Source organism: Lethenteron reissneri, chromosome 49 (genome assembly GCF_015708825.2).
Source record: "Lethenteron reissneri isolate LAM-NWPU_2019-01 chromosome 49, ASM1570882v1, whole genome shotgun sequence".
NCBI lineage: Eukaryota > Metazoa > Chordata > Hyperoartia > Petromyzontiformes > Petromyzontidae > Lethenteron > Lethenteron reissneri.
This window is the reverse complement of record NC_083827.1, coordinates 5687134-5712915: the sequence shown is the minus strand read 5'-3', so window position 1 is coordinate 5712915 and position 25782 is coordinate 5687134. Positions and strand designations below refer to the sequence as shown.

Sequence of the window (25782 nt, the reverse complement as noted above, 5' to 3'; positions counted from 1 at the left end):
GGCCCTTGGGCCGTAGGCTCTCCACTGCCATCACTCAGCGCCCGCTCCGCCACTCACTGCTCGACGAGCTGCCGGGCGAGGTGCAGGTGGCCACAGGTGGCGGCCGCGTGCAGGGGCGTCCACAGCTCGCTGTCCACAGCGTTGACGCTGGCGCCGAACGCCAGCAACAGCTTGAGCACCTCCTCGAAGTCATCGATGCAGCACTAGGATGGGGGGGGGGATAGCGAAAGTCAATGAGCCATTCCTCCCTTAAAACAACTCCCCCATCCCGTCTCCCTTAGCTCATCCTGCAACTGCTACTCCCTGCTCCCGCCCCCCCAGCTACGACCAGGCTTACCGCAACCCCTATCACTACCCCTATCACTACCCCTATCACTACCCCTATAACTACTCCTATCACTACCCCCATCACTATCCCTATCACTACCCCTATCACTACCCCTACCACTACCCATACCACTACCCCTACCACTACCCCTATCACTAGCCCTATCACTAGCCCTATCACTAGCCCTATCACTAGCACTATCACTAGCCCTATCACTACCCCTATCACTACCCCTATCACTACCCCTATCACTACCCCTATCACTACCCCTATCACTACCCCTATCACTACCCCTATCACTACCCCTATCACTACCCCTATCACTACCCCTATCACTACCCCTATCACTACCCCTATCACTACCCCTATCACTACCCCTATCACTACCCCTATCACTACCCCTATCACTACGCCTATCACTACCCCTATTACTACCCCTATCACTACCCCAATCACTACCCCTATTACTACCCCTATCACTACCCCTATCACTACCCCTATCACTACCCCTATAACTACCCCTATCACTACCCCTATCACTACCCCTATTACTACCCCTATCACTACCCCAATCACTACCCCTATTACTACCCCTATCACTACCCCTATCACTACCCCTATCACTACCCCTATAACTACCCCTATCACTACCCCTATCACTACCCCTATCACTACCCCAATCACTACCCTTATTACTACCCCTATCACTACCCCTATTACTACCCCTATCACTACCCCTATCACTACCCCTATCACTACTCCTATAACTACCCCTATCACTACCCCTATCACTATCGCTATCACTATCCATATCACTACCCCTATCACTACCCATATCAATACCTCTATCACTACCCCAACCCCTATCACTACCCATATCACTACCCCTATCACTACCCCTATCACTACCCCAACCCCTATCACTACCCCTATCACTACCCCAATCACTACCCCAATCACTACTCATATCACTACCCCTATCACTACCCCAACCCCTATCACTACCCCTATCACTACCCCAATCACTACCACAATCACTACCCCAATGACTACCCATATCACTACCCCTATCACTACCCCAACCCCTATCAATACCCCAACCCCTATCACTACCCCTATCACTACCCCAATCACTACCCCTATCACTACCCCTATCACTACCCCTATCACTACCCCTATCACTACCCCTATCACTACCCCAATCACTACCCCTATCACTACCCCTATCACTACCCTTATCACTATCCCTATCACTATCCATATCACTACCCCTATCACTACCATTATCAATACCCCTATCACTACCCCAACCCCTATCACTACCCATATCACTACCCATGTCACTACCCCCATCACTAGCCCTATCACTACCCCTATCACTACCCCAACCCCTATCACTACCCCAATCACTACCACAATCACTACCCCAATGACTACCCATATCACTACCCCTATCACTACCCCAACCCCTATCACTACCCCTATCAATACCCCAACCCCTATCACTACCCCAATCACTACCCCAATCACTACCCCTATCACTACCCCAATCACTACCCCTATCACTACCCCAATAACTACCCCAATCACTACCCCTATCACTACCCCTACCCGTATCACTACCCCTATCACTACCCCTACCACTACCCTTATCCCTATCCCAACCCCTACCACTACTCCAACCCCTACTGCTACTCCCTGCCCCCCGGCTACGACCAGGCCTACCCAACCACTTCTTAACCACTCCCTCCTGTCCTCCTAACCGTGACCACAACAACGATACCACCACTTTGAATAACCCCACTCTTTATTTAACCACTATCAATCTCACACACAATATTACACTGGTCAACAAAAAAAAAGTTTTTTTCTGGCCTGGACTTTTGCAGCTGTTTTAGACTAATTTCAGGGTGCTGATTCCAAATCTGATCTCAGATCACATCAACATTTTTATGCTATCGGCGTACCCCATTTTCATTGAATTTACCCGAAATTAACCCTGTCACTTATGATTGCAAGTTGTTGCGAGTCAGTGACTGCTTTAGTGTTAAAATATGGTGCTGTATTTTTAGGATAGTGTGTTTATAATATAAATTTATGTAGATATCCACATTTATTTAATATTTTTATTCTGCAGTTTGTATTAAAAATGCAATATTTGATATCTCAAAAAACTGATGTGATAGACAAAAACTGATGCCACATTTGGAATCAGCACCCCAAAATTACCTTAAAACCGTTGGAATACCTTATGCCAGAAAAAGTGTGTTGACCAATGGGGTAAGTGCCTTGGGTTAAGGCGCTACATAAAAGCTACACATGACAAGATAAACGTTCGGCCTTTGCAACGACGGCTGTACTTGTTAACGCATTAGCTCCGTCCGTCTGTCTATAATCTTGGCTCACGGTAGCTCTCGTCAAGATGACGCAGTGTGGACGTCGTTTACAGTTAATCGCTGCGTTGCTGTTAGGGAATTAGGCAAGTGGAAAATAATAGTTAACAGACTTTCAACTCGTTTAACACGCCACCGCGCGGTATTCGCTCGCTCTACAACAGAGGGGACGACTCAGAGGAGCGATGATGAACCGTGGGTGAGCAGGAAAGGCAGAGGTCACTCGGTGTGCCGACACAAAATTTCCTCCCCCTCCCCCGCAAGCTCTGCGGTCCTCTATATATGAAGGTGTTTTTGGCCAATTCATGAATGTTTACACACGTGGGAGGAAACCGGAGCACCCGGAGAAAACCCAAGCGCACGTGCGAGGGGGCAACGCTCAATCCCATACAAATGGAACAGGTGAAGTCCACATTTTTGCGGTGCCGACTTCTCCTGGCAACCCAGGCTGCAGGCTCCCTCCTCGACGCCCACAGTGATCCGTCAACCCTCACCGCCTCCACAGCGCCGGATTACAGGCATGCATAGCCACCACCAAAACGTACGCTTGATATCAGCGATTGAAACCCAGAGTCGAACCCAGGGCGCCTTCAGCGGTGCCAGTTCGGCACTCTCATCTCCGAGCCCACCTGGTCACCTCTGGCACTACTCGTTTCATCGTTGAAAGAAGATAGAAGTGCAGCCGTGAAATATCCTACTCGCGCCACTGCTGACAGAAAGGGCACTCTGCTAGAGGGAGCAATGGAAAACTTCCCTCTTAAAAGTGCATTTGGTCTACTCTTTCACGCTGGGTAGGGGTACCCACACTTTACCCCACCACGCGCGTCTTGCCGTTAAGACTCCAAATGGAATGTACCCATTTATACCGCTAGATGGAGAAAGGCAAGGGGGTGGGGATTTCGTGAACTCTCCCAAACATTCCAGTCGCACTGCCGGGAGATCGGATCGAATCGGTGACCTCTGGATCGAAAGTCCAGCGTGCTGACCGTTACGCCAAGGATCTCGGTGTGACGAAGGGGCTCGTTCGACCCCCGACCGTGACTTCAACCGGCTGTTAAATGCAAACCCCAAGCTGAAATTTTTGGCAGTGCCGGCTCCGCTCCCCCTGCTTACGTAACGTCATCGCCTTCACGCATTTAAAATAGCTTGGCAACGCGACACCGGTGAGGAACGCGGCCCGCCAAGTTTCGGTCAAGAGGTGACCCTTACTCCGAGAGAGGTCAATCGATGTGTTTTTCTTAACGGTTGCCCAACTAAGCTCGAAATCGTTTCTGCCTAAACCTCCGTCACTCTCTCCGTCCATCCGTAAGGGGGGGATGGGTACTGCAACTCTTGTAATGATGATTCGATATGAACAAAACTTTGTTATTATTCGAGACTTATTCTGAGAGAAAACCAGAATTTTTTAAAAAAATGTTTGATAAAAAAAATTGCGTTTCTAACGAGACTTACACGTGTGTAAAAAAAACCCAGCAGCGTTTCCTGAAGAATTGCATTGTGGTCACCATGGCCGACTGGCAACAGCAGCAGTGATGCATCGATGACAAACTGGGGATCAGTTTTGTCCTCATTAGAACTCATCGGCACAACATCGTCAGCAATGCTCACTGCTGCAAAGTCTGCCTCTGGGAACTGTGTACGGTGTGTGGAGTGCCCACCTCCACTTTATGGGCCACACGAGTTTGGCTAATGCCAACAAAAATAGAATTTGTAAATGACAAGAAAACCCAATAATAATAATAGTGCAGGCTGGGCAACCATAACTATCCAACAAAACGCAAAAATACGTAAAAAGAGCAGCATTTAAAAATGTGAACGAGACAAAACCAGCGCTAAAAGGACACGCCACGGTGTCCCGGTCCTGCCTGCTTAGGTGCACCATCCTGGGCAGAGCTGCTATGCAAGCCCCATGGTTTCCTCGCGGCCTGTGGACAAACTGCTTCCAATACGTTTGGCCCGAGCGCTACCATTGTTATTATCGCTACTTAAACACTTCAAGCAGGTGTTGAAAGGCGTTACAACACAATTCAATGCTTCTGCATGGTTTTTCTTCATTGTTTACGCCCATATCAAATGGCAGTCGACAGCATTCTTCTATGCTTTGTTTACGAGTTATTTTGTGTGTGCGCGCGTGCATGGATGCGTGCCCTTGTGTGTGTGTGTGTGTAAGTCACGGTGGAAACTTTTGAATTCAAGGGAAATATGCTGAACAATGCTGTATTGCTGGTCAAAAATTTTTGCCGCGGTGTGTGTGTGTGTGTGTGTGTCGTGAAAACACCGATCGCGTTCAACAGAATACCAATATAAATTATGTATTCACCCATTAACGCCCCGCCGCCTATAGTCAAATCGCCTGGGGATATCGCCTGACGATCTCAAAAGCTAAGCGGTTGGTGAGGCTGGCTAGTGCTTGGATGGGCGAGCACCACCATACACAAACGGGTCGTCATAGCGCATGCGGGGCCACGTAGCGGACAGCAGCATCCAAGGGTTGCGCTGTACTTCTATGCTCCTAGATGTTTTTCCTCCCATCCGCCTTCGCCGATTTGCAACGGATCAGCGTGGTGATGTGCGATCAATTAACCCCTACCATAAACCCAACACGTGGGGAGGCCCTCATCCAGCAGTGGATTGACAAAAGGGCGATGTCAGGGGTGGGCAAACCTGTGGCTCCGGAGCCGCTTGTGGCTCTTCACAGAATGCTTCATGCTCTAGAGGAGTTGTACACCCCTAGCTGCCCCTGCAATTCAGTGGCCGAAAATACAATGTTTCGCTCCGGATGATCGCTGCAAAGTATGATCTGTGTTTTGATTTAGTGTGCTGATCTTAAAGGTGCTTTGAAAAATGTTGATACTCCGACTGATGCTCCTGCTGTTGTGGAGTGACTCATGCAGCCAGCTAGGGCTACAGGGTTTGGTAGCACATGTTGTTAACGTCGTTTATTGTGAAAATTCGGTCACAGTTCCTATGATCACTGTTTCATTGCTTTCATGGCTTTATTTTGGTGATTTTCGAAAAGTTTTTTGGTTTGGCCATGTTCGTTTGTTGTAGTACAGAGTTAGACTGATGGCCTTAATCTAAGTTGTCTTGTGGTTGTTGTTGTTTGACTTGTATCCCACTGGGATTTTTGCACACAGCGTTGGTGTGTAAAGGTGCTTTTTCTGCAATATTTTGCTGTCTTTTCTTGGATTTTCTGTTTGCACATAGTCACTTTAAGATGTTTACTTGTTCATGTTTTTGTTTTTTGTTTGTTGCGGTTGCACCCGATTCAAGAGCCGAATGGCTCACATGGCTGTACCTAATACAGGAACTTGAACTTGAGTGTACGTACGTATGTACTCACATGCATTGCGGCTATTGGAATATTGAGTCTGGTACCGAATTCGAAAAAAATTGTCTCTTCTTGCTATTTTGGTTGCCAAGACCCCGGCTAGGAAATAAATAAATGCCCACCGGGTCTTTATAATAAAAATAACGCAATTTATAACGCGCGCAAATTTGCGGACGTAACGTAATGACTCGTGAGTTGTTCGAACAGTGCGCTTGACTCTCATTGGCCAAGGAGCTGTCCCCAGGGGGAGGAGCCTACATAGGGCCCGCAATCTGATTGGAAGGTGGAGGACCGTCCAAATCCGATTGGTCGTCAGGGTGAATTTGAAAGGCTCAGTCATTTGTTATGCAGTCTATTCTTAGTCTTAAGCCTCACCTTACCATATTAATAAAAAGTGTGCCGTTCCTGGCCCTGCCCCCCCTCAACAATTATATATACGGAGTGGTATCTCCTGTAATCCCTCATTTACTTGATACAGCTGTCGGGCTGTGATGGTTCCACCTGAAGACGGAAGCTTGTGTTGCCTCCGAAACGTCGTGATTTTTATTTTTTATTTTACTTTTATTAATTTTAATTTTAATTTTTTACCTACGTGACTTTACCGAAAAAACCTAAGAATATGAATCCTTGCAGTCACGAAAGCTTCAAATCTAGAAGGAAGGGGGGAACCCAGTAGAAATGAGGAGCCGGTTGCGAGACTGTTTGGAGAAACGACGAAGGGGTTTGGTGGAGTCAGGAAAAGTTCCGGAAAGGAAGGGGGAAGGGGACAAAAGGGGCGGAGAGAAGCGGGTTCAGGGCGGCACCTGAACGAAGTAATTCCCTGATTTCGATTTAAAGCTTTCGTGACTGTAGGGATTCATCTTCTTGGTTCTTTCGGTAAAGTCACGTAGAAGGGAAATAATAAAAGAAGAAAAATAAAAACTAATTAAATAATTCTGTTTCGATTTAAAGCTTTCGTGACTGCAGGGATTCATCTTCTTGGTTCTTTCGGTAAAGTCACGTAGAAGGGAAGTAATACAATAATAAAAATAAAACATAATAAAATATAATGTTTTATTTTTATTATTTTATTATAATAAAATATTATGTTTTATTATGTGACTTTACCGAAAGAACCAAGAAGATAATTCCCTGATGTGTGACGCTCTGCGCCGACCATGTAATATAGACGAAATTCACGGCTTACCCGGGCTGGATCTCCTTTACACATGTAACAAAGATCCCCCATATAGCCTTAACAGACTGCTGGGGCAAGTGCTGTAAGCGAGCACCTATGAAGGCCGGCACGGCGCACGAGGGGGGTAGGTGGCCAGCACCACGCCCGGCCGTTTTTGTCTTCCCAGTGGCGATGTTTACACACAGCACCAGGTACTCATTTGATGCCGAGTCAACCTAGGGGAGGCCCAGAACTGGTTCAGATAACCGTCATTGATGTTGGGCCGCCGATTTTATAGCGCTGTGCGCTACACATGTAACACACACACATATATACACGCCTTACCGAGTCTCTGGATTCATTCGCAAGAGGGTCACATCTGGCCAGCTAAATCTTGACGTAAAGCTTTCGTTGCTGCAGGAATACATATTCTTTGGGTCTTTCGGTAAAGTCACGTAGATAGCTGCTGAGACCGACTGTTTTATAAGTTTAAAATGGGTGTAGCCTAAGGGTCATAAACGAAGTGGGCGGGGCTAGTGATGTTATTGGTATAAATTAGCATGTTAATGTGAGATCAGATGGTGACCTCCGCAATGACGGCGCGGAGGTGGCTATGTTAAATGTGAGAGATTAGCAGATTGAGGTGCAGCTCTGTGATTCCGTTGTCACGTCACTGCTGTAGAAAGAGGTTCCGCTCGAGGAAATGGGAGCACCCACACATTACCCTACCACAAACGACCTGCCGATCAACTAACCGTGTTGAACCCATTCATTGCATTGCGGGGTGGACATAGGGGGCGGTGATGGTGGGGGGGGGGGGGGGGCGAGGAGGGGGGGGGGCAATTTGAGAAAGTTGCCCCAACATTTCAACCGCTGTGTAAGGAGATTAAATTGAACCCTGGTGACCTGTGGACTACAAGTCCGGTATGTCACGTTCACTAAACTATTTAAACAAAAAATTGTGGCGGCAGCTGCAGCAGCAGTGAGGGTTGGTGGTTGACCGCACGCAAAAAATATTGCGAACGCCTTCCCGAAGTTAACTTTAACTTACTAACTACTACTATGTTTTATTTTTACCGAGACCCACTGAGCTTCATAGCTCTGTTTCAGAGGCGACCAGGCCACAAATGATAGCTCAACGAACTGGCTCTTCACGTGGAAATTTATAGCAGCCCAATACTGTAAACGCACGTCGATTCTAAATGTGGAGGGGAAAACCGGAGGACCCGGAAAAATATGTACGAGACCATGGGGGGGTGGAGAGAGAGACGCAAACTCCAAATATGCAGCAGGCGTCAGGGTCGGGATCGAACCCACGACCCCCTGCATACCAGGCGAGGGAGTTAACATCTTGCCATGGGATACAATTTGCAGCAGCTGGCACCACGTCTGGGTGCCTAACTTATTTTTTTGTAGATTTAGGTAGCGCCTTGGCCCAGGGCACTTTACAATAATTATATTATAAAATTGTACATGAGATGATAGTGGCTCAAATAAAGAGTGTGGCTATTAAGATTGGTGGTGTGGCTATGGTGACGGTGTGAGGACATGTGGCAATTATTAAAGAGGGGTTGGGGTAGCGAGTGATAGGGGTTGGGGTAGTGAGTGATAGGGGTTGGGGTAGTGATAGGGGTTGGGGTAGTGATAGGGGTTGGGGAAGCGAGTGATAGGGGTTGGGGTAGTGAGTGATAGGGGTTGGGGTAGTGAGTGATAGGGGTTGGGGTAGTGATAGGGGTTGGGGTAGTGAGTGATAGGGGTTGGGGTAGTGAGTGATAGGGGTTGGGGTAGTGATAGGGGTTGGGGTAGTGAGTGATAGGGGTTGGGGTAGTGATAGGGGTTGGGGTAGTGATAGGGGTTGGGGTAGTGAGTGGTAGGGGTTGGGGTTGAGTGATAGGGGTTGGGATAGTGAGTGATAGGGGTTGGGGTAGTGAGTGATAGGGGTTAAGGTAGTGAGTGATAGGGGTAGGGGTAGTGAGTGATAGGGGTTGGGGTAGTGAGTGATAGGGGTTGGGGTAGTGAGTGATAGGGGTTGGGGTAGTGATAGGGGTTGGGGTAGTGATAGGGGTTGGGGTAGTGATAGGGGTTGGGGTAGTGATAGGGGTTGGGGTAGTGAGTGATAGGGGTTGGGTAGTGAGTGATAGGGGTTGGGGTAGTGATAGGGGTAGTGATAGGGGTTGGGGAAGCGAGTGATAGGGTTGGGGTAGTGAGTGATAGGGGTTGGGTAGTGAGTGATAGGGGTTGGGGTAGTGATAGGGGTTGGGGTAGTGATAGGGGTGGGGGTAGTGATAGGGGTTGGGGTAGTGAGTGATAGGGGTTGGGTAGTGAGTGATAGGGGTTGGGGTAGTGATAGGGGTTGGGGTAGTGAGTGATAGGGGTTGGGGTAGTGATAGGGGTTGGGGTAGTGAGTGATAGGGGTTGGGGGAGTGATAGGGGTTGGGGTGGTGAGTGAGAGGGGTTGGGGTAGTGATAGGGGTTGGGGTAGTGATAGGGGTTGGGGTAGTGAGTGATAGGGGTTGGGGTAGTGATAGGGGTTGGGGTAGTGAGTGATAGGGGTTGGGGTAGTGATAGGGTTGGGGTAGGGATAGGGGTTTGGGGTAGTGAGTGATAGGGGTTGGGGTAGTGATAGGGGTTGGGGTAGTGAGTGATAGGGGTTGGGGGTGAGTGATAGGGGTTGGGTAGTGATAGGGGTTGGGTAGTGAGTGATAGGGGTAGTGAGTGATAGGGGTTGGGGTAGTGATAGGGGTAGTGAGTGATAGGGGTTGGGGTAGTGAGTGATAGGGGTTGGGGTAGTGATAGGGGTTGGGGTAGTGATAGGGGTTGGGGTAGTGATAGGGGTTGGGGTAGTGAGTGATAGGGGTTGGGGTAGTGATAGGGGTTGGGGTAGTGATAGGGGTTGGGGTAGTGAGTGATAGGGGTTGGGGTAGTGATAGGAGTTGGGGTAGTGAGTGATAGGGGTTGGGGTAGTGAGTGATAGGAGTTGGGATAGTGAGTGATAGGGGTTGGGGTAGTGAGTGATAGGGGTTGTGGTAGTGAGTGATAGGGGTTGGGGTAGTGAGTGATAGGGGTTGGGGTAGGCCTGGTCGTAGCTGGGTGGCCGGGGCAGGGAGTAGCAGTAGGGTAGGCACGGGAGAAGAGATGGGTTTTAAGGGAGGAACGTAAGCAGTTTAGTGAAAACGAGTGTTTTATGTGGAGTGGGAGTTTGTTAATAACTCATCCCAACCTGGTGGAGGGCGGTGAGTCCATCTTCATTGCAGAGGTCGGGGTTAACTCGGGTCTCCAGAATCTGTTTCACTGCACGCGTCAATAAACACACACACAGAGTCAAATTAGAGAGGGGCTGCCATCCGTTTAATTCTAGTAACCAATTGTTCCGCTTATTCTCCACTGAATTACACATTCAAATCGGACAACACGAAAAAAAATCGGTCAAAATATCCCCCATGTTCAGCAAGGCATGGGGAGGATCTTCATACAGCAAAGGGTTGGCCAAAGAGACTGTAAATCGTCATAATAATAATATAATTATAATAGTACCCACGCCACTCTTGCATATGAGACTCACCCCTATCTCTTTGAGCAAAATAATCTTGCATTGACCAGTGCTCCCCATCTCTCCCTGCTAAGGCACTTAATCGATTGACTCGATTTTATTTTCATTTGTTACACGGATGATGATGATGTCGATGGACTTGCTTAGCACTAGTTGCCCGGCTCTTTTACATGAGAGGTGGGTGGTGCTGCGTGATCACAGCAACAACAACACCAACAACAAAGACAACAAACATCAACATCGCAAGAGAAAGAGTCCAGCTGCGGGCGGCGGCCTTTTAAAGTAATTTTGTGCGACTAACAAACAAGGTATTTAACGACGCTCGTAAACGAAACACGCGCAAACGAAACAAGAGCTGAGCGGCGTGCAAAAGAAAGGATCGCGGAGCGCGCACATGCTTTGAAGTCGTTAAGACGTTTAAACAAAAAGACATTTGAGCCGGAAGAGGCAGTGATGAACTACGGAGATCTTTTTCACCGGTGTTCAGCGGTGCCAAATTAAACCGAGAGACAGGAAGAGGAACACGTGGACTAGTGGGGCGCCGTGGTCGCGAGATGTTAACTACCTCGCCTGGTATGCGGGAGGTCGTGGGTTCGATCCCGACCCTGACGACGCCTGCTGTATATTTGGAGTTTGCGTGTCTCTCTCCCCGTGGTCGCGTGGATTTTTCTACGGGCCCTGCGGTTTTTACTCCACATTTATAATCAACACGCGCTTAGAGTACATGGCTGTGATAGATTTCCAAGCGATAAGCCACCTCGTTGAGCCTATCACATGTGGCCAGGTCACTTCTGCTAAAAGAGCTAAACAGTTGAGCGGGCCTTACCTGGTAAAAAAACTAAATAACTTTAAGTAGTTTAGTTTACATATGCAGGTTTAAGACAGCTTAAGAGTGAGCTTGGGTTAGGACACGTCATGGCTAGAGGGGACAATGGGCAGCGGGGAGAACATACCAACTCCAAATATACAGACATCGGCATCGAACCCAAGACCTCCTGTATACCGGGCGAGGCCGTTAACATCTTGCCGCAGTGGCAGCGGGAAGAGAAGAGGAGTCCCGGTGAAGGAAGGCGAGGAGGAGGGGGAGACGGAATGACTAAGCCAAGATGTCAAAGGGGATGAGGGGGTTGTGGTGATGATGAGAGAAGGGAAGAGTGGAAGCAGAGAGAAGTGATCTGCACGAATTGAGCGGAGTCTGTCTTCACAGTGGGCGGGGGGAGAGGGGTGGGATGCAGGGTGGGGGTGACCACACACGGGTCACATGACTGCGGGAGGGCTTGAGCTGATTTAGATAGATTTTCATTCAGAAGCAAAAAAAATTATCACGCACTGGATTGTCACACGCTTGATTTGATGCGCGTTTCGTGAGCGGGAGAATCAATTCCAATTTTTTTTATTTATTCCCAGCGCACTATTGTGTCATTAGACGAAGCGTTCATTTGGACATCCCGTGACCCCCGTGTGTCAGAGGACTGTTGCACAAGAGATATTTATTGGACTTCAATTGAGAAATACTTCAGGTGGCATTTAAAAAAATAAATCTTCACACAACTTAGGGATTCACTTTCCCACTCACTCTGCTATGGGATTGGTATTCGTCGCAATGCAGCAAACCCCATATTTTAATTCTCAGAGCTGGAGTTTAAAACAAAAAATTAAGCTAAGAGTGAATTTAAATTAAGAATTACAATTTTTTACTCGGAATTATTTTATCGTGCAGTCATTGGCCGGGGCCCTACAGAGACCATCAACTTTGTACGAACTGGTTTAATCAGGCGTGGCTGAAACCTGAATGCGAACACAGGATCTCAGCGTTACCGGCTCAGCGGGCTGACCTGAGTCACCCGGTGCACCTCAAGCAATTGATGAGGTGGGCCTGGTGGTAGAATAGACACTGCACCCCGTGCAGCCTACATTGGCCGTCGGGGCAAGTACGTTTATAGCGAGCACATTCGAAGGCCAGCCGTGGTATTCGAGGTTAGCTAGTTTTGGCCGGCACCACGACCCCGGCTGCCTTTGTCTCCCCAGTGCTGATGTCCACACTCTGCACGAGGTATCACTGGAGGATGAGCAAACCTCGGGCGACGCTGCGGCGTTAGTGCTTGGCGCACTGCGCCACGAACCCGGCACGATTTCCATTACTAGCCACGACTAACGTGGGTAGCGGGTGACATCTGAACATGTCCAGGGTACCCCCCGCCACCCAACCATCACCAACCGGGGCTGGCCAGTGTTTTGTAACTTGCAATGTGTGATCAAACAACCTCCATGGCCGAGAGATGTGGGGAAGCATTTGTTGAGCGGTGCAGTGATAAAGGGCTGTACATTGCAATACAACCTCGGGAAAGCCCAGGACCAGTTTTATATTTTTAGACATTTATATTTTTTACTCGCCGCTGATGTTAGCCCGTGGCCGGATATCAAACTTGGGTCATCGGGGTCCGCAACGGACCATGCTGACTACTGTACCATCACTGCCCACTTTCTTTAAACACACACACAATAAATTAAATGCTGTCCATCAAATTTATCAATGTAGACTCAAGTCTAACATTATAATGTATGCCACCATCATCATAAATACTGCTCTTTTTCAGAGGCGACCTGGCCACAAATTGATAGCTCAATGAAGCGGCTTATCATGGCGTGGAAATTTGAAGCATGCAATTACTCTAAAACGCGTGTTTCAAAATGTGGTGGGGAAAAGCCGGAGGGGCCCGGAGAAGAACCCACGCGACCACGGGGAGAGAGACACGCAACTCCAAATATACAGCAGCAGGCGTCAGGGTCGGGATCGAACCCACGACCTCCTGTGTACCGGGCGAGGGAGGTAACATTTCCTAGCCACTGTGATGATGATGAGAAAGAGACACGCAACTCCAAATATACAGCAAGCGTCAGGGTCGGGATCGAACCCATGACCTCCTGTATACCTGGCGAGGTAACAGTGGGACATTCCATTGCTGGGGCAAAGCAGAACCAAGACTCCACTACCATCGTTAGCCACGGTCAATCCACTGCTGGATGAGGTCCTCCTCAAGCCGCCCGTCATATCTCAAGACCCCGGCGATGGAACAATCCACCCAGCACCTGCCTTGCAAGCGAACGGGAGCAGCAGCAGACCGCAATGTTTGCCCAAATATAAATACGAAGCCGAGAAGGGCGCACGCACGGAATGCGCGCGCACGCACGTTCGCGCAGACACGACCAACAACAACAACAACGACCGGGGTGGGTGGTGGCGTTCCGCCACAGGTAAACCGAGACGAGTAACAACACCACGAGAAGCACATCGACACAACCGCGAACTAACAACAGCCAAACAGCTACACAGTACGCCAGAGTGAATTATTGCCCCGGGGGTTGCGGGAGGGGGGGGGGCGGAAGGGGGTGGTGGTAGGTGGGAGGGGTATGCACGATGTTTTGCGAGTGTTTTGTGGGACAGCGAGTGAGCGAGCCAGTGAGCGAGCGTGTTGACGAGAGCGGACCCCTGCGTGAGGCTTTGCGAGGCTTTGCGTCCGGTTAGAGTTTCTCTGCGCACGGCGGTGAGCGGAGGGCGGAGGGGGGAGCTGCTGCCCGGTGTCACGTTGCCCTAAGTGGCTTTTCATCAGCCGTCGTTAATTATTGAGCGGTTCAGCTGCTTGCGGTTGCCGCTCCTTGAGTCCAGTGTGTGTGTGTGAGCGTGTGAGTGTTTTGTATGCGTTTCCTTGTGCGAGTGTTTGGTGTGTGTGCGCACACATTTGTGTGCGGAGCAGTCGTGTGTAGCGGTCAGCGGACTCCGTTATTAACCCAGTGGCCCTGTTCGATTCTCGGCCACGGCAAACACTTTCGAAAATCTGAACCGATCACAAGCTTCCCCCTGGGTCGACTCAACCTTACCTGGTACGGTTTGAAACATCAAATATAGGTTGTCGATGACTCAGACGTTAAGAGCACAGAGTTGGTACCGCTGTGGTTCTGAGTTCCAGTCCGGGATTCAATCGTCCGTTATTAAACCGGGTTCTCAGGAGTAGTAAGCTGGTCACCATTGACTCGCATAGGGACCCACAGGTTCACGGAGACTTAGTTGTATTTAAACAGGGTTCACAAATATATTGAGTTGATGGCTTTAACCCGGTCACCAATGACTGTTCTGAATAAAAAAAAAACATTCACCTTAATTTGTGGTTCTGCACTTAAGTTGGCTAAATTCCAGCTCTGAGAATTTACAAAAATCTGGTTGACAGACCTGTGACGAACATCAACGATAATATACTTTTGTAAGTGGCGCATTGTGTCCGTAGATCCCCACCAATGCGTCATCACCGTGTATGGAAAGCCAGGAAATTAACAGAACCTGCGGGGGGGGGGGGGGGGGGGGGGGGTAAACGGCCAGAACTAGCGGAGGGTAAAGGCCAGTTTTTTAAAGGGGTGAGTTTTCAAGACGGGACTTACACAGATCTAACGATTCTGATTGTCGCATCAGGAAAGCGTTCGTAAAGCTTGGGGGCCGCACTGCCAAAATCCCGATCACTCCCAGGAAATGAACCTTGACCTCGGAGTACTTAGATAGAAGACGATCCGAAGGAACTTCTCTGTGGCTGGGGTGCCACGGTGGCGAGATGTTGACTCGCTCGCCTGGTATGCAGTAGCTTGTGGCTTTGATCCCAACCCCGACGCCTGCTGTAAAACAAGTTTTAGTTTAGAGAGTACTGCCTCCGAAGGTGGACGATGTCACTCGAAGGGATGTTCGGGGGTAGTTCTGTGATGCTCACTTGCACTGGCCGATCTCTTACCTCGCAGAGTGGTGCCAACGACCCTTCCAGAACGTCGCATTCTCCGTCCCGTGACATCTCGATCAAAATTGTGGAGGAAAAAAAAAAGTCCCAGCACAATGTACGTCAAAATATCTGTTCCCCAGGCGCTTTTATGGTAAAACGATGCAACGGATTAATTTTGACGTTTGAGTCGAGCAGCGGTCTGCAACCTACGTGTCTCTGGAGCTGCATGTGGTGGCTCTCTAAGGACTGCAGCGCGGCTCTTAAAATTTGAAAGAAAAAAAAAGTCTCTTCTTGTTATTTGGGATGCTGACCCCTGACCATCGAAGTCCAGTTCACCATGGAAGTCCAGTTTACCACGGAAGTCCAGTTCATCATGGAAGTCCAGTTCACCATGGAAGTCCAGTTTACCGTGGAAGTCCAGTTTATCATTAAAGTCCAGTTCACCATGGAAGTCCAGTTTACCACGGAAGTCCAGTTCACCATGGAAGTCCAGTTTACCATGAAAGTCCAGTTCACCATGGAAGTCCAGTTTATCATTAACGTCCAGTCCACCGTGGAAGTCCAGTTCACCATGGAAGTCCAGTTCACCGTGGAAGTCCAGTTCACCTTGGAAGTCCAGTTCACCTTGGAAGTCCAGTTCACCATGGAAGTCCAGTTCACCATTTAAGTCGTACAGTTTACCATGGAAATTCAGTTCACTATGGAAGTCCAGTATACCATGGAAGTCGTACAGTTTACCATGGAAGTCCAGTTCACCATGGAAGTCGTCCAATTTACCATGGGAGTCCAGTTTACCACGGAAGTTCAGTTCATCATCGAAGTCTAGTTCACAATAGAAGTCGAGTTCACTATGGAAGTCTAGTTCACCATGGGGGGTTGTTTTAACCATACTTCACCACGATGGTCAGTGCGGACGGGTGAAGGTGGAGGGGTTGACTCACAGGGCCGGTTTGGATGTCACTCGCTACTCATATTTGGAATCCAACTGGGAAACTGTTTTTTGTGTTCAGTTTGTTGTCCTTTCTCCGCAAACTACGATTAGTACGGTTGGCTACGTGCGGTGCGAAAGAAGTCCAACATACGTACGTACTTGCAGAACTAACCACCAATAAACACTCAACCAATCTAACAAACAAATTAAAGTAGTAATAGATTTTTACCCTTTCAACTGGTACAAAAACTGACACCTTTATACAAGGCGTCATGTTTGCAATAACGACAACACAAGCAGTCAAAATGCAAACATATCATTATCATCATCAGAGTTGTTTCTTTTTGTTTGCATTTTGATTGCTTGTGTTGTGGTTATTGCAAACATGACGCCTTGTATAAAGGTGTCAGTTTTTGTACCAGTTGAAAGGGTAAAAACCTATTACTATATTTTGCCACTGGTAAAGGAGGTCTCATAGTAGTAAAACAAATTAACGTGAGGTCATCCACCGATGAGATGGCAGTGGTAAAGAAATCAGCTCGTGGGCAGAAGATGCTACGTGGACCGTTCACATCGCCGGGCCGTGAGAGGTGTGGAGGCAGCTTGGCAAAGCCAGCATCCAGCAGTGGATCGACCAAGGCTGATGATAACTCACGATGACTAATGTGCAATCCTGTGCAGTCAAGTTGAAATATTTTCCTGCGTGTGTAGAACTTGGGCTGAAAGTCTGATCGACGTTCAGGGATTAGGTAAAAACTTTTCTGATTAAATTCCACAAATACTCGGCATTTTTGCCTGGTACAGTCGGATTAGCAATGCGCTGAGATCCCTGGACGAATCGCACTTGATAAATGTAAATTACTATTACTACATTATAAACAAAAGACAAAGATCCCCCCCCCCCCCCCAGAGAGATTCGCAGACAGCTGGGGCAAGTGCTGTCCGCAAGCACCTATTCAGGGTGGCACGGTGCTGATGTTTAAAGCACGGTGACGGGTACTCATTCAAGGCCAAGCAGACCTAGTGGAAACCCAGGAACGGTTAAAATATTACTCGTCACTGATGTTTGGCGTGGGTGGGAATTGAAACTACAGTAAAACCTTGGATTGCGAGCATAATTCGTTCCCTAAACGTGTTTGTAATCTAAAGCACTCGTATATCAAAGCACTCGTATATCAGTTGTGATCACGTGACACTCGGCAGACAAAGCGTATACACGTACTACTCGTATTGCAAGACCTCGCTCGTTTATCAAATTAATATTTATAAAAAAATGTGCTCGTCTTGCAAAACACTCGCAGACCAAGTTACTTGCAATCCAAGGTTTTACTGTGTAAAGCTATAAACTATTTTTATTTTTCTTCTTCTTGGTTCTTTCGGTAAAGTCACGTAGAAGGGAAGTAATAAAATAATAAAAATAAAACATAATAAAATTATTCTCACGACGTTTCGGCCACAACACAAGCAGCCGTCCTCAGGTGAAGACCAGGTCTGTCGAGAAGACAATGCAGTCACGAAAGCTTTAAATCGAAATTTTTATTTTACCAGGTAAGGCCCACTGGGCTACGTAGCTCTTTTCAGACGTGACCAGCCCACACATGACGGCTAAACAAAGTGGCTTATCACGTGGAAATTTATAGCAGCAGCCAAATACCCTAAATCAGAGGTCGCAACCGGGAACCCGATACCCGTACCCTACCCGATACCCGGCTAACCGTACCCGGCCGGGTACGGTTAGCCGTTTGCGACCCTGGTGCGGCCGGGTACGGGTAGACGGTGAGTCACTGGTGAGTAACTGCTTGTCACTCATTTCCCAACGTCTTGTCTCTTCTCACAATTCAAGTTCCTAGAATCAACCCACCCGCGCCTGCAGCATGGCTTCATCCCAGAGGTCGCAATCAGGTACCCGATACCCGTACCCTACCCGTACCCGGCCAGGTACGGGTAGGGTACGGGTACGGTCGGGTACGGGTACCCGTTTGCGACCCTGGTGCGGCTGGGTACGGGTACAGGTTAGGAATCAAAACCCGTTTGCGACCTCTGCCCTAAATGCACGTTGATTCTAAATGTGCTGGGAAAAACCGGAGGACTCGGAGAAAAATCCACGCGACCACGGGGAGAACATGCAAACTCCAAAAATACAGTTGTCAGGGTTGAGATCGAACCCACGACCTCCTGTATAGTAGGCGAGGTAGTTAACATCTCACCGCCCTAACCAATGCGCCACCGCTCCACGTGCACGCATCCCTCACGTGTGTACACACCAGGCGGGTCAGCGGTAACGCGAGCAGCTCGTAAACAGAAAGTTTGGGGTTTAAGTCCTGGTTGGGGCTTGCTTAGCCCAGACCATCATCTCTCCTGGGTCGATAAAATGAGCACCACTTTTAGGGGGGGGGGGTCAACAATGGTTGTCCGAAGGATAGACTTACCCCTGCCAAAGGAATGTGGAATTTCCACCACTGGCTCAAGGCTCTAAACAGGAGATGAGCACTTTTGACACTCGCATCCACATAGAAGTGCACGAATATAGACCCATACGACCAGAACAAGTTGTAACAATGTATTGATTATAATCAATTCTTAAACCCGTGACAGATGCATCGAATCGCCCGTGTAAGAAGAGTCAATGCTACTGGATTCGCGTCTGTATTACATACGTTGGGTCCACGTCACATGGGTGGGAAGAAACCGTATACAGATGTAAAGGAGAGTGACATTCCTCCCTGTTAAAGAGTGGTATGGGATAGTGCTCATCTCCGCTGACGCTTCAGGGAGGGTTGTGGCAATGCTAAATCACTATGACGGGCAGCCAGAATATGGCATCATCATCACATCATCAACAACAATTAAAGAGGTACGGGGGAAGGACAACACTCCATCCACTGCTGAACGGAGGTCTCCCCAAGCCGCTGACACATCTCTGATGCAACGATCGATCTAGTTCCTGCTGCACGCTAGCCGATCGCATTGCTCCATCTCCGCTGTGGACGTATTTCTCCGTGTGCATTGCCTCCTTCAAGCTCAGCAGCTACACTGCACTGAACTAACACACGAGAGCAAACTATGGATATAAATATACACGTGAAGTGGCCGCGTGGTTCAGAGATCATATCTGAAGTAGGGCGTGTTGTCGCGACTTTGGCTGACATTCCGTGATGAGTCTTGACCAGAGACCATCATCCCTTACAGCAGTGATGCATACCGCCCTTATATGCAATAATCTAATTTACAGAGTGAACGTCACTTTATAGAGCGCCGTCTCGGTCCAGAGCTGCGATTCGAATTATTTTGCGTTGTTGAAAAACATTCCGGTGAATTGCAGCGCCTATGGTGGACATACAGAGGTCATGTGAACCCATTGAATACAACATATCATCGGAGGCCATGATCTATCCACTGCTGAATGAAGGCCCTCCCAAAAACCGTCACCATCCCTTATCCTGTGCAACAATCCATCTCCTGCACACGAGCCGATTCATCGCTCCACCGTCCACAGTTGACGATGTTCGGTGGTAGAGACTGATCACGGAATGACAGCCAAAGCAGGGAAACACGTGCAACATACACAAATTTAAAAACATGGACCTTACACATGCTTTCCAACATGCGTAACGAGCCAAACAATCGACATTCATCCACATCAACCAATGGCATCGTTACAAACAGCTCTAACCCACCCCGTCCTGCCAGTTTTACATCACCTTCAGCGACGTCGTTCCGTGCTGCAGCCTCCAACAGGGTGATGTTGGGAGTAAAACGCACGCCTTTCTGGGGCGATGCTTTACCGGACGTCCCGGCCAAACCCGTCTTTGCATCTCCCGAACCTCCTTCTCCTCCCCCTTTGCCGCCCGCTCTCTTCTTTTTCCGCTTGCCGTGCTGCTCCTCCTTCTCGTGCTGCGTCCATCGCTTCAGCTGCTGCGCACGGCGCTTCTGCGCGTGGCGCAGTCGCTCCTGGGCACTCATCCGCTCCACCGACGTCAGCTCGGCCATCAGGTCCGCGTGCTCCGCCATGGCCGACGTCAATCTCCGGCGGAAATCCCCCAAACTCCGTGGTGCGTCGCCGTCGCCACCCCACCAACCACCAAAATCCACCGAAAAAAATCCGTTCGCTAATATTCTGCCGTTCTTGCAAAAAGTCCTCCGTTCGATTCCCCACAAATTTTCCGCTGAACTCCAAAATCAGCTGTTCTTCAAAAAAAATTGCCACCTGCGGATATACCCGCTGTTCGCCAAAATCCCAAAGGTTCACGACAAATTTCACCGTTCGTTTCCCCCAAAAAGCTGCTGCTCTTGAAAATCCGCCAATCTCAAAATATCGGATATTTCACAAATTGTGGCGTTACTCAAAATTCCGCAGCTTGTCGATATTTCCCTTCACCTTCCAGCAATGCTTTCTTTCGGATCCGAGGTCAGCCAGCCTGCCTCCGATTGGTCCAACCGGGTCACGTGATGGCAATCGTTGGGTGTTCCGTCTAACTTGTATCGTTTATGAACATCGTATTTGACCTGCGATCGCTACTTCCTTGCCGAGTAATGATCTCAAACGTCCCTTGGGTCTGGCACGTCAAGATGTGCCGTATAGACGGGGTGGTATGGACATTAAGCGATGATGATAATGAAGATCGGCAAGCTGAATGTGTTGTACTTCTTCTCGCACGTAGCCAAATGTGCTAATCGTCGGAGTTACTGTCGTTGGCCGATGGGAGGCCCGGCGCAAACATTACTCGTGCAGACAAGTGTCCTCATTGAACATGGACGGAAATGAAAGGTGCAGCCCTGCAATTATTCCGCACACGCCACCGCTGACAGAAGGGTCTCCAATCCAAGGGGGCACGAGAGGACCCCACCAGAAGGTATTTTGGCCTCCTACTTCCACGCTGGCGAGACGTCTTGGGACCAGGTGGGAGGAGCCACACTTTGCGAGCCAAGCCTGGCGAATTACGCAGCGAGTTATCGTTGCTTCGTAACGGAGAGAATCCTTGAGAGAGTGGGCTTGCAGAGTCCGTAAAAACTTCACAAGAGTTGGTTTACTTTTGGGCTTGCTCACAAGGCGACCAATCTGGCAGTTTAATCTTTTTTTTTTAAACTAAATTTCCAATAAATTAGTCATCTATAAAAAAAATCCACGTTGATCTTCTCACCGCAGCAGTCTCAAAATCCTGGCCACGTCTCGGGTATGGGTAGGAAAAATCTACGATTCACAGAGCCGGAACCGCACTCCTGTACGCATGGCATCGCTGCACTCGTCATTCCAACCTCCATTCCCGTTTTTCTTTTGCCGATGGCCATCGCGCGAACATCGTTTGCCAGTTCTCTTCTGGCCATGTCTTCTGCGCAAGCGCATGTATTTTTAAACATCCATTTACATTGCAGCCGAGTGGCGTAAATGCGTGTTGCCTTTCGTCGGTGAACGCCGAAGCCAATGTTGCAAGTTTGCCAGAGGTCTTGTTAAACACAAACCCATTGAGGTGCGGTTGAAGATTGTCGCTTCAGTTTTCTTGGGAAGAGAATTGGTCTGGTGATGGCTCGAGATCATCAACGCTTGGTGGAATATAAGTCGAGTCCTGTAATGAGATGATAGGATCGCTGTCATTATCGTTATCATCATTGTAATTATCATTGCCATCATTTTCAAATCTTCATTTTCATAACCATCATAATTGTCAAAGTTATCACAAGCATCATCATAAAATGTGTAATCATCATTGTCATTAGTGTCGTCATCCCCCGCACCTCCGATTCCTTCCCCCGCACCTCCGATTAGCGCGGTTGTCTACATATGGTGCGAGAAGATCAACATACATACATACACAGTGCAGTCACTATCTCATATGCAACCAATCTCCTACGATGGAACAATTTAATACTGGTAGGAACCTCCTGGTTACACCAGCCCACAAGGGATTATTGTGTCCGTCGTGCAGGGAGGGGCTGGGTGGGGAGGGAGGGGCTGGGTGGGGAGTTGGAGGGTGGGGAGGGGCTGGGTGGGGCTGGGTGGGGAGGGGAGGGTGGGGAGTGGCTGGGTGGGGAGGGGCTGGGTGGGGAGGGTGGGGCTGGATGGGGGGTGGGAGGGGAGGGGCAGGTCACCCCGTGGTGCCCTTATAAAACTCAACGTTTAACCTACTCACGCCGGCTTGTGCCCGCCCTCACAGTCGGGCATATTTGCGGAATACACCACGGCGCCGTTGACCCTGGCCATTGACCGAGCAACCCAACGTTCCTACCATCTCCCTCCGCAGGAATGTGTTTACCCAGAGATCAACTGTCATGATTTGGGGTCGCACTGATCCAATGATCGATCATTTGTGTCTTGTTTTCAGCATTAACAATATCATAGCAACACTATCGACAGCATTCTCAGTGTAGCAGCAATGCGCAGCGATGTTCACATCATTAAATAACAATGCGTAACATCAATATATTTCATTACCATTGAACAAACGATATCATACAAAATAAAAATCACTGAATAATGAAATAATGATATGGAGACCTTTATCTAGCAGGGGATCGATCATGGCTGATGATGGTGACGATGGACGATTAAACATAAACACTTTATTGTAGTTTCGATTTAAAGCTTTCGTGACTGCAGGGATTCATCTTCTTGGTTCTTTCGGTAAAGTCACGTAGAAGGGAAATAATAAAATAATAAAAATAAAACATAATAAAATAATTCTCACGACGTTTCGGCCACAACGCAAGCAGCCGTCCTCAGGTGGAGAACAGGTCCGTCCAGTAGACAGAGTCTGAATGGCACGCTCCCAGCATAAATAGACGCTCCAAGCCTGGAGCCGAAACGTCGTGAGAATTATTTTATTATGTTTTATTTTTATTATTTTATTACTTCCCTTCTACGTGACTTTACCGAAAGAACCAAGAAGACTTTATTGTAGTGTTAGCCGTCTAAATGGGTATATACGCCGCAGTTTGTGGGTCAGAATCAGCATCTTTATTTGGACTGTCCAGTAGAGGCACGGGATCAGCAAATCGCTTACAGGAAGAAACAGCACCCGATAGGAGTTCAAAATAAGAGAAATAGGTATGCAAGTCACCACAGATGAATAAAAGTAATTGTACTTGTAAAAGTACAAAAGTCCACAAATATCTGCCGATTTGTCAACACTAAATGCAAGCTTGGGGCAGGGAAGCAACACAACAACAACGGTACCAGAGCACACAGCAAGACAAACACACAGTAGTAGTTCCTCAATAAAGTTGCACATTAAAGTTGAACTATCGATACACGGGTGGAAAGGGGATCTGCAGGCTGCGAGCGAGCGGTGGGGGTATAATGTGGGTACTGCCAACTTGGTCCAAGACATCGGGGCCATCATGGAGCATGGAAGAGTAGGCCAAATACACCCTAGAGCTCCCTCTAGTGGAGGCCCTTAGGCCAGCAGTGGCGCGAACATGCTATTGCAGGGCTGCCCCTTTACCTATATTATTCCTAGAATAATGATTACCAGCTTTAAATTGGCGTCAAGAGTAAACTAAACTTCTTCTTGGTTCTTTCGGTAAAGTCACGTAGAAGGGAAATAATAAAGTAATAAAAATAAAACATAATAAAATAAAAAACTAAACTTTTTTTTATTTTACCAGCAGCAGCCAAATACTCTCAATGAGTGATGTTGTTGATTCAAAATGTGGAGGGGAAAACCCGGAGGACCCGGAGAAAAACCCACGCGACCACGGGGAGAGAGACACGAAAACTCCAAATATACAGCAGCAGGCGTCAGGGTAGTGATCGAACCCACGACCTCCTGCACACCAGGCGAGGTAGTTAACATCTCCTAGCCACCGTGATGATGATGAGAAAGATAGAGAGACACCGCAAACTCCAAATATGCAGCAGGCGTCAGGGTAGTGATCGAACCCACGACCTCCTGCACACCTGGCGAGGTGGTTAACATCTCCTAGCCACAGTGATGATGATGATAAGAGAGAGACACGCAAACTTCAAATATACAGCAGCAGGCGTCAGGGTAGTGATCGAACCCACGACCTCCTGTACACCAGGCGAGGTAGTTAACATCTCCTAGCCACAGTGATGATGATGATGATGAGAGAGAGACACGCAAACTTCAAATATACAGCAGCAGGCGTCAGGGTAGTGATCGAACCCACGACCTCCTGCACACCAGGCGAGGTAGTTAACATCTCATAGCCATCCTGAGTATGCAGTGAGTAGCATTGCCCCAGGAGCAATAATAATTAAATAATACAGGGAGATAATCAACCAGCAGTGGATTAATCTCGCCTTATGACAATGACGAATACAATAAACGCACAGCAAATGTTTTATTTAATTAGCATCCGTTACATGATTACCATTCACAGCAAAAAAACGACACCATCGCCAATACATAATACCATTTACAATAGGGCCTCCCTGCCCTTTGCTTATCCGTTGTGCGAAATCAAAACCCGTTACATTTAATACAAAACTCGCGAATCGCGTCTCTTGCCGCTACGCGAGCACAATCCGAACATCAGCGGAGGTTATCGCGGCCTAATCAGCGCAACATCGATCAAATAAACCGTGTAATTGTTGTTTTACGTAATTATAAATGTTGCTATTAAATGTAACAGGTACCTTTCTAAGCCTCCGGTCTCTCTCTCCGCGGCTTCTACGCTTGTATCGACTCCATTTCTCGTTTCGATTCTCGTTCAGGAATCGTTTCAGGAATCGATTCCTAATACTAAGCAGCGCTTGGATGCGGAGTCAACCAGCGAGCGGACCACGGAGTACGAACGTCGATTCGATTCGTCGATTCACACAAAGTGCATTTGCTATAGCTCTAGCGAACGGGTGGAATCGATTCCGTTAAGGATGCAATCGTATCGCTTTCGATTCTCTACAACCTGTTGGCAATGTTCGTACTTTAACCGAGGGGGATGCAATAAAATAAATAAAATAATCGGACGTCATCGAGACAATTTATTTTAATCGCAATTTGGCGAAATTGTTTACATGCCGAAAGTACTTTTCGAAGTATTTGGCTGTTATATGATCGAACCCCTCATTTTGTTGAGCTTATCATTTGTGATGACCGGTTTTTTTTTCTATTATACCATAACCCCTCTGGTAAAATAAAATAATCGTAAATAGTTTCAGTTTTAATAGTTGGCTGGAACAAATCTCACACAACTGAAAATAATTTCAAGATAATCGGATCGCACTCGCGCGAATCGATGCACGACTCTCCCATCACTTACATGGCCCGGATCTCGTTTGTGATTGGTTAAGAGATAATTTATGCAAAACTTTGGGGGGCGGGGGGAGGGGGGAAATCTCAAATCGACCAATCGGTAAGCGCGCGTGAGCCGGTG

The 25782-nt window shown here is 48.3% G+C and overlaps 1 protein-coding gene across 1 annotated transcript in view; it reads right to left on the bottom strand.

Moving 5' to 3' along the window:
* LOC133354808 (protein phosphatase 1 regulatory subunit 16A-like) overlaps positions 1 to 25095 on the bottom strand; it is a 37791-nt gene extending 12696 nt beyond the window's left edge. The window contains exons 1-4 of the mRNA XM_061571947.1: positions 25046 to 25095; positions 20151 to 22013; positions 10429 to 10499; positions 58 to 203 (exon numbers count right to left, since the gene is read on the bottom strand). Of these exons, the coding sequence (XP_061427931.1) occupies positions 58 to 203; positions 10429 to 10499; positions 20151 to 20460 (527 nt within the window). The 5' untranslated portion in view covers positions 20461 to 22013; positions 25046 to 25095. The remainder of the gene's footprint in view (positions 1 to 57; positions 204 to 10428; positions 10500 to 20150; positions 22014 to 25045) is intronic.
* Positions 25096 to 25782: the final 687 nt, after the last annotated feature.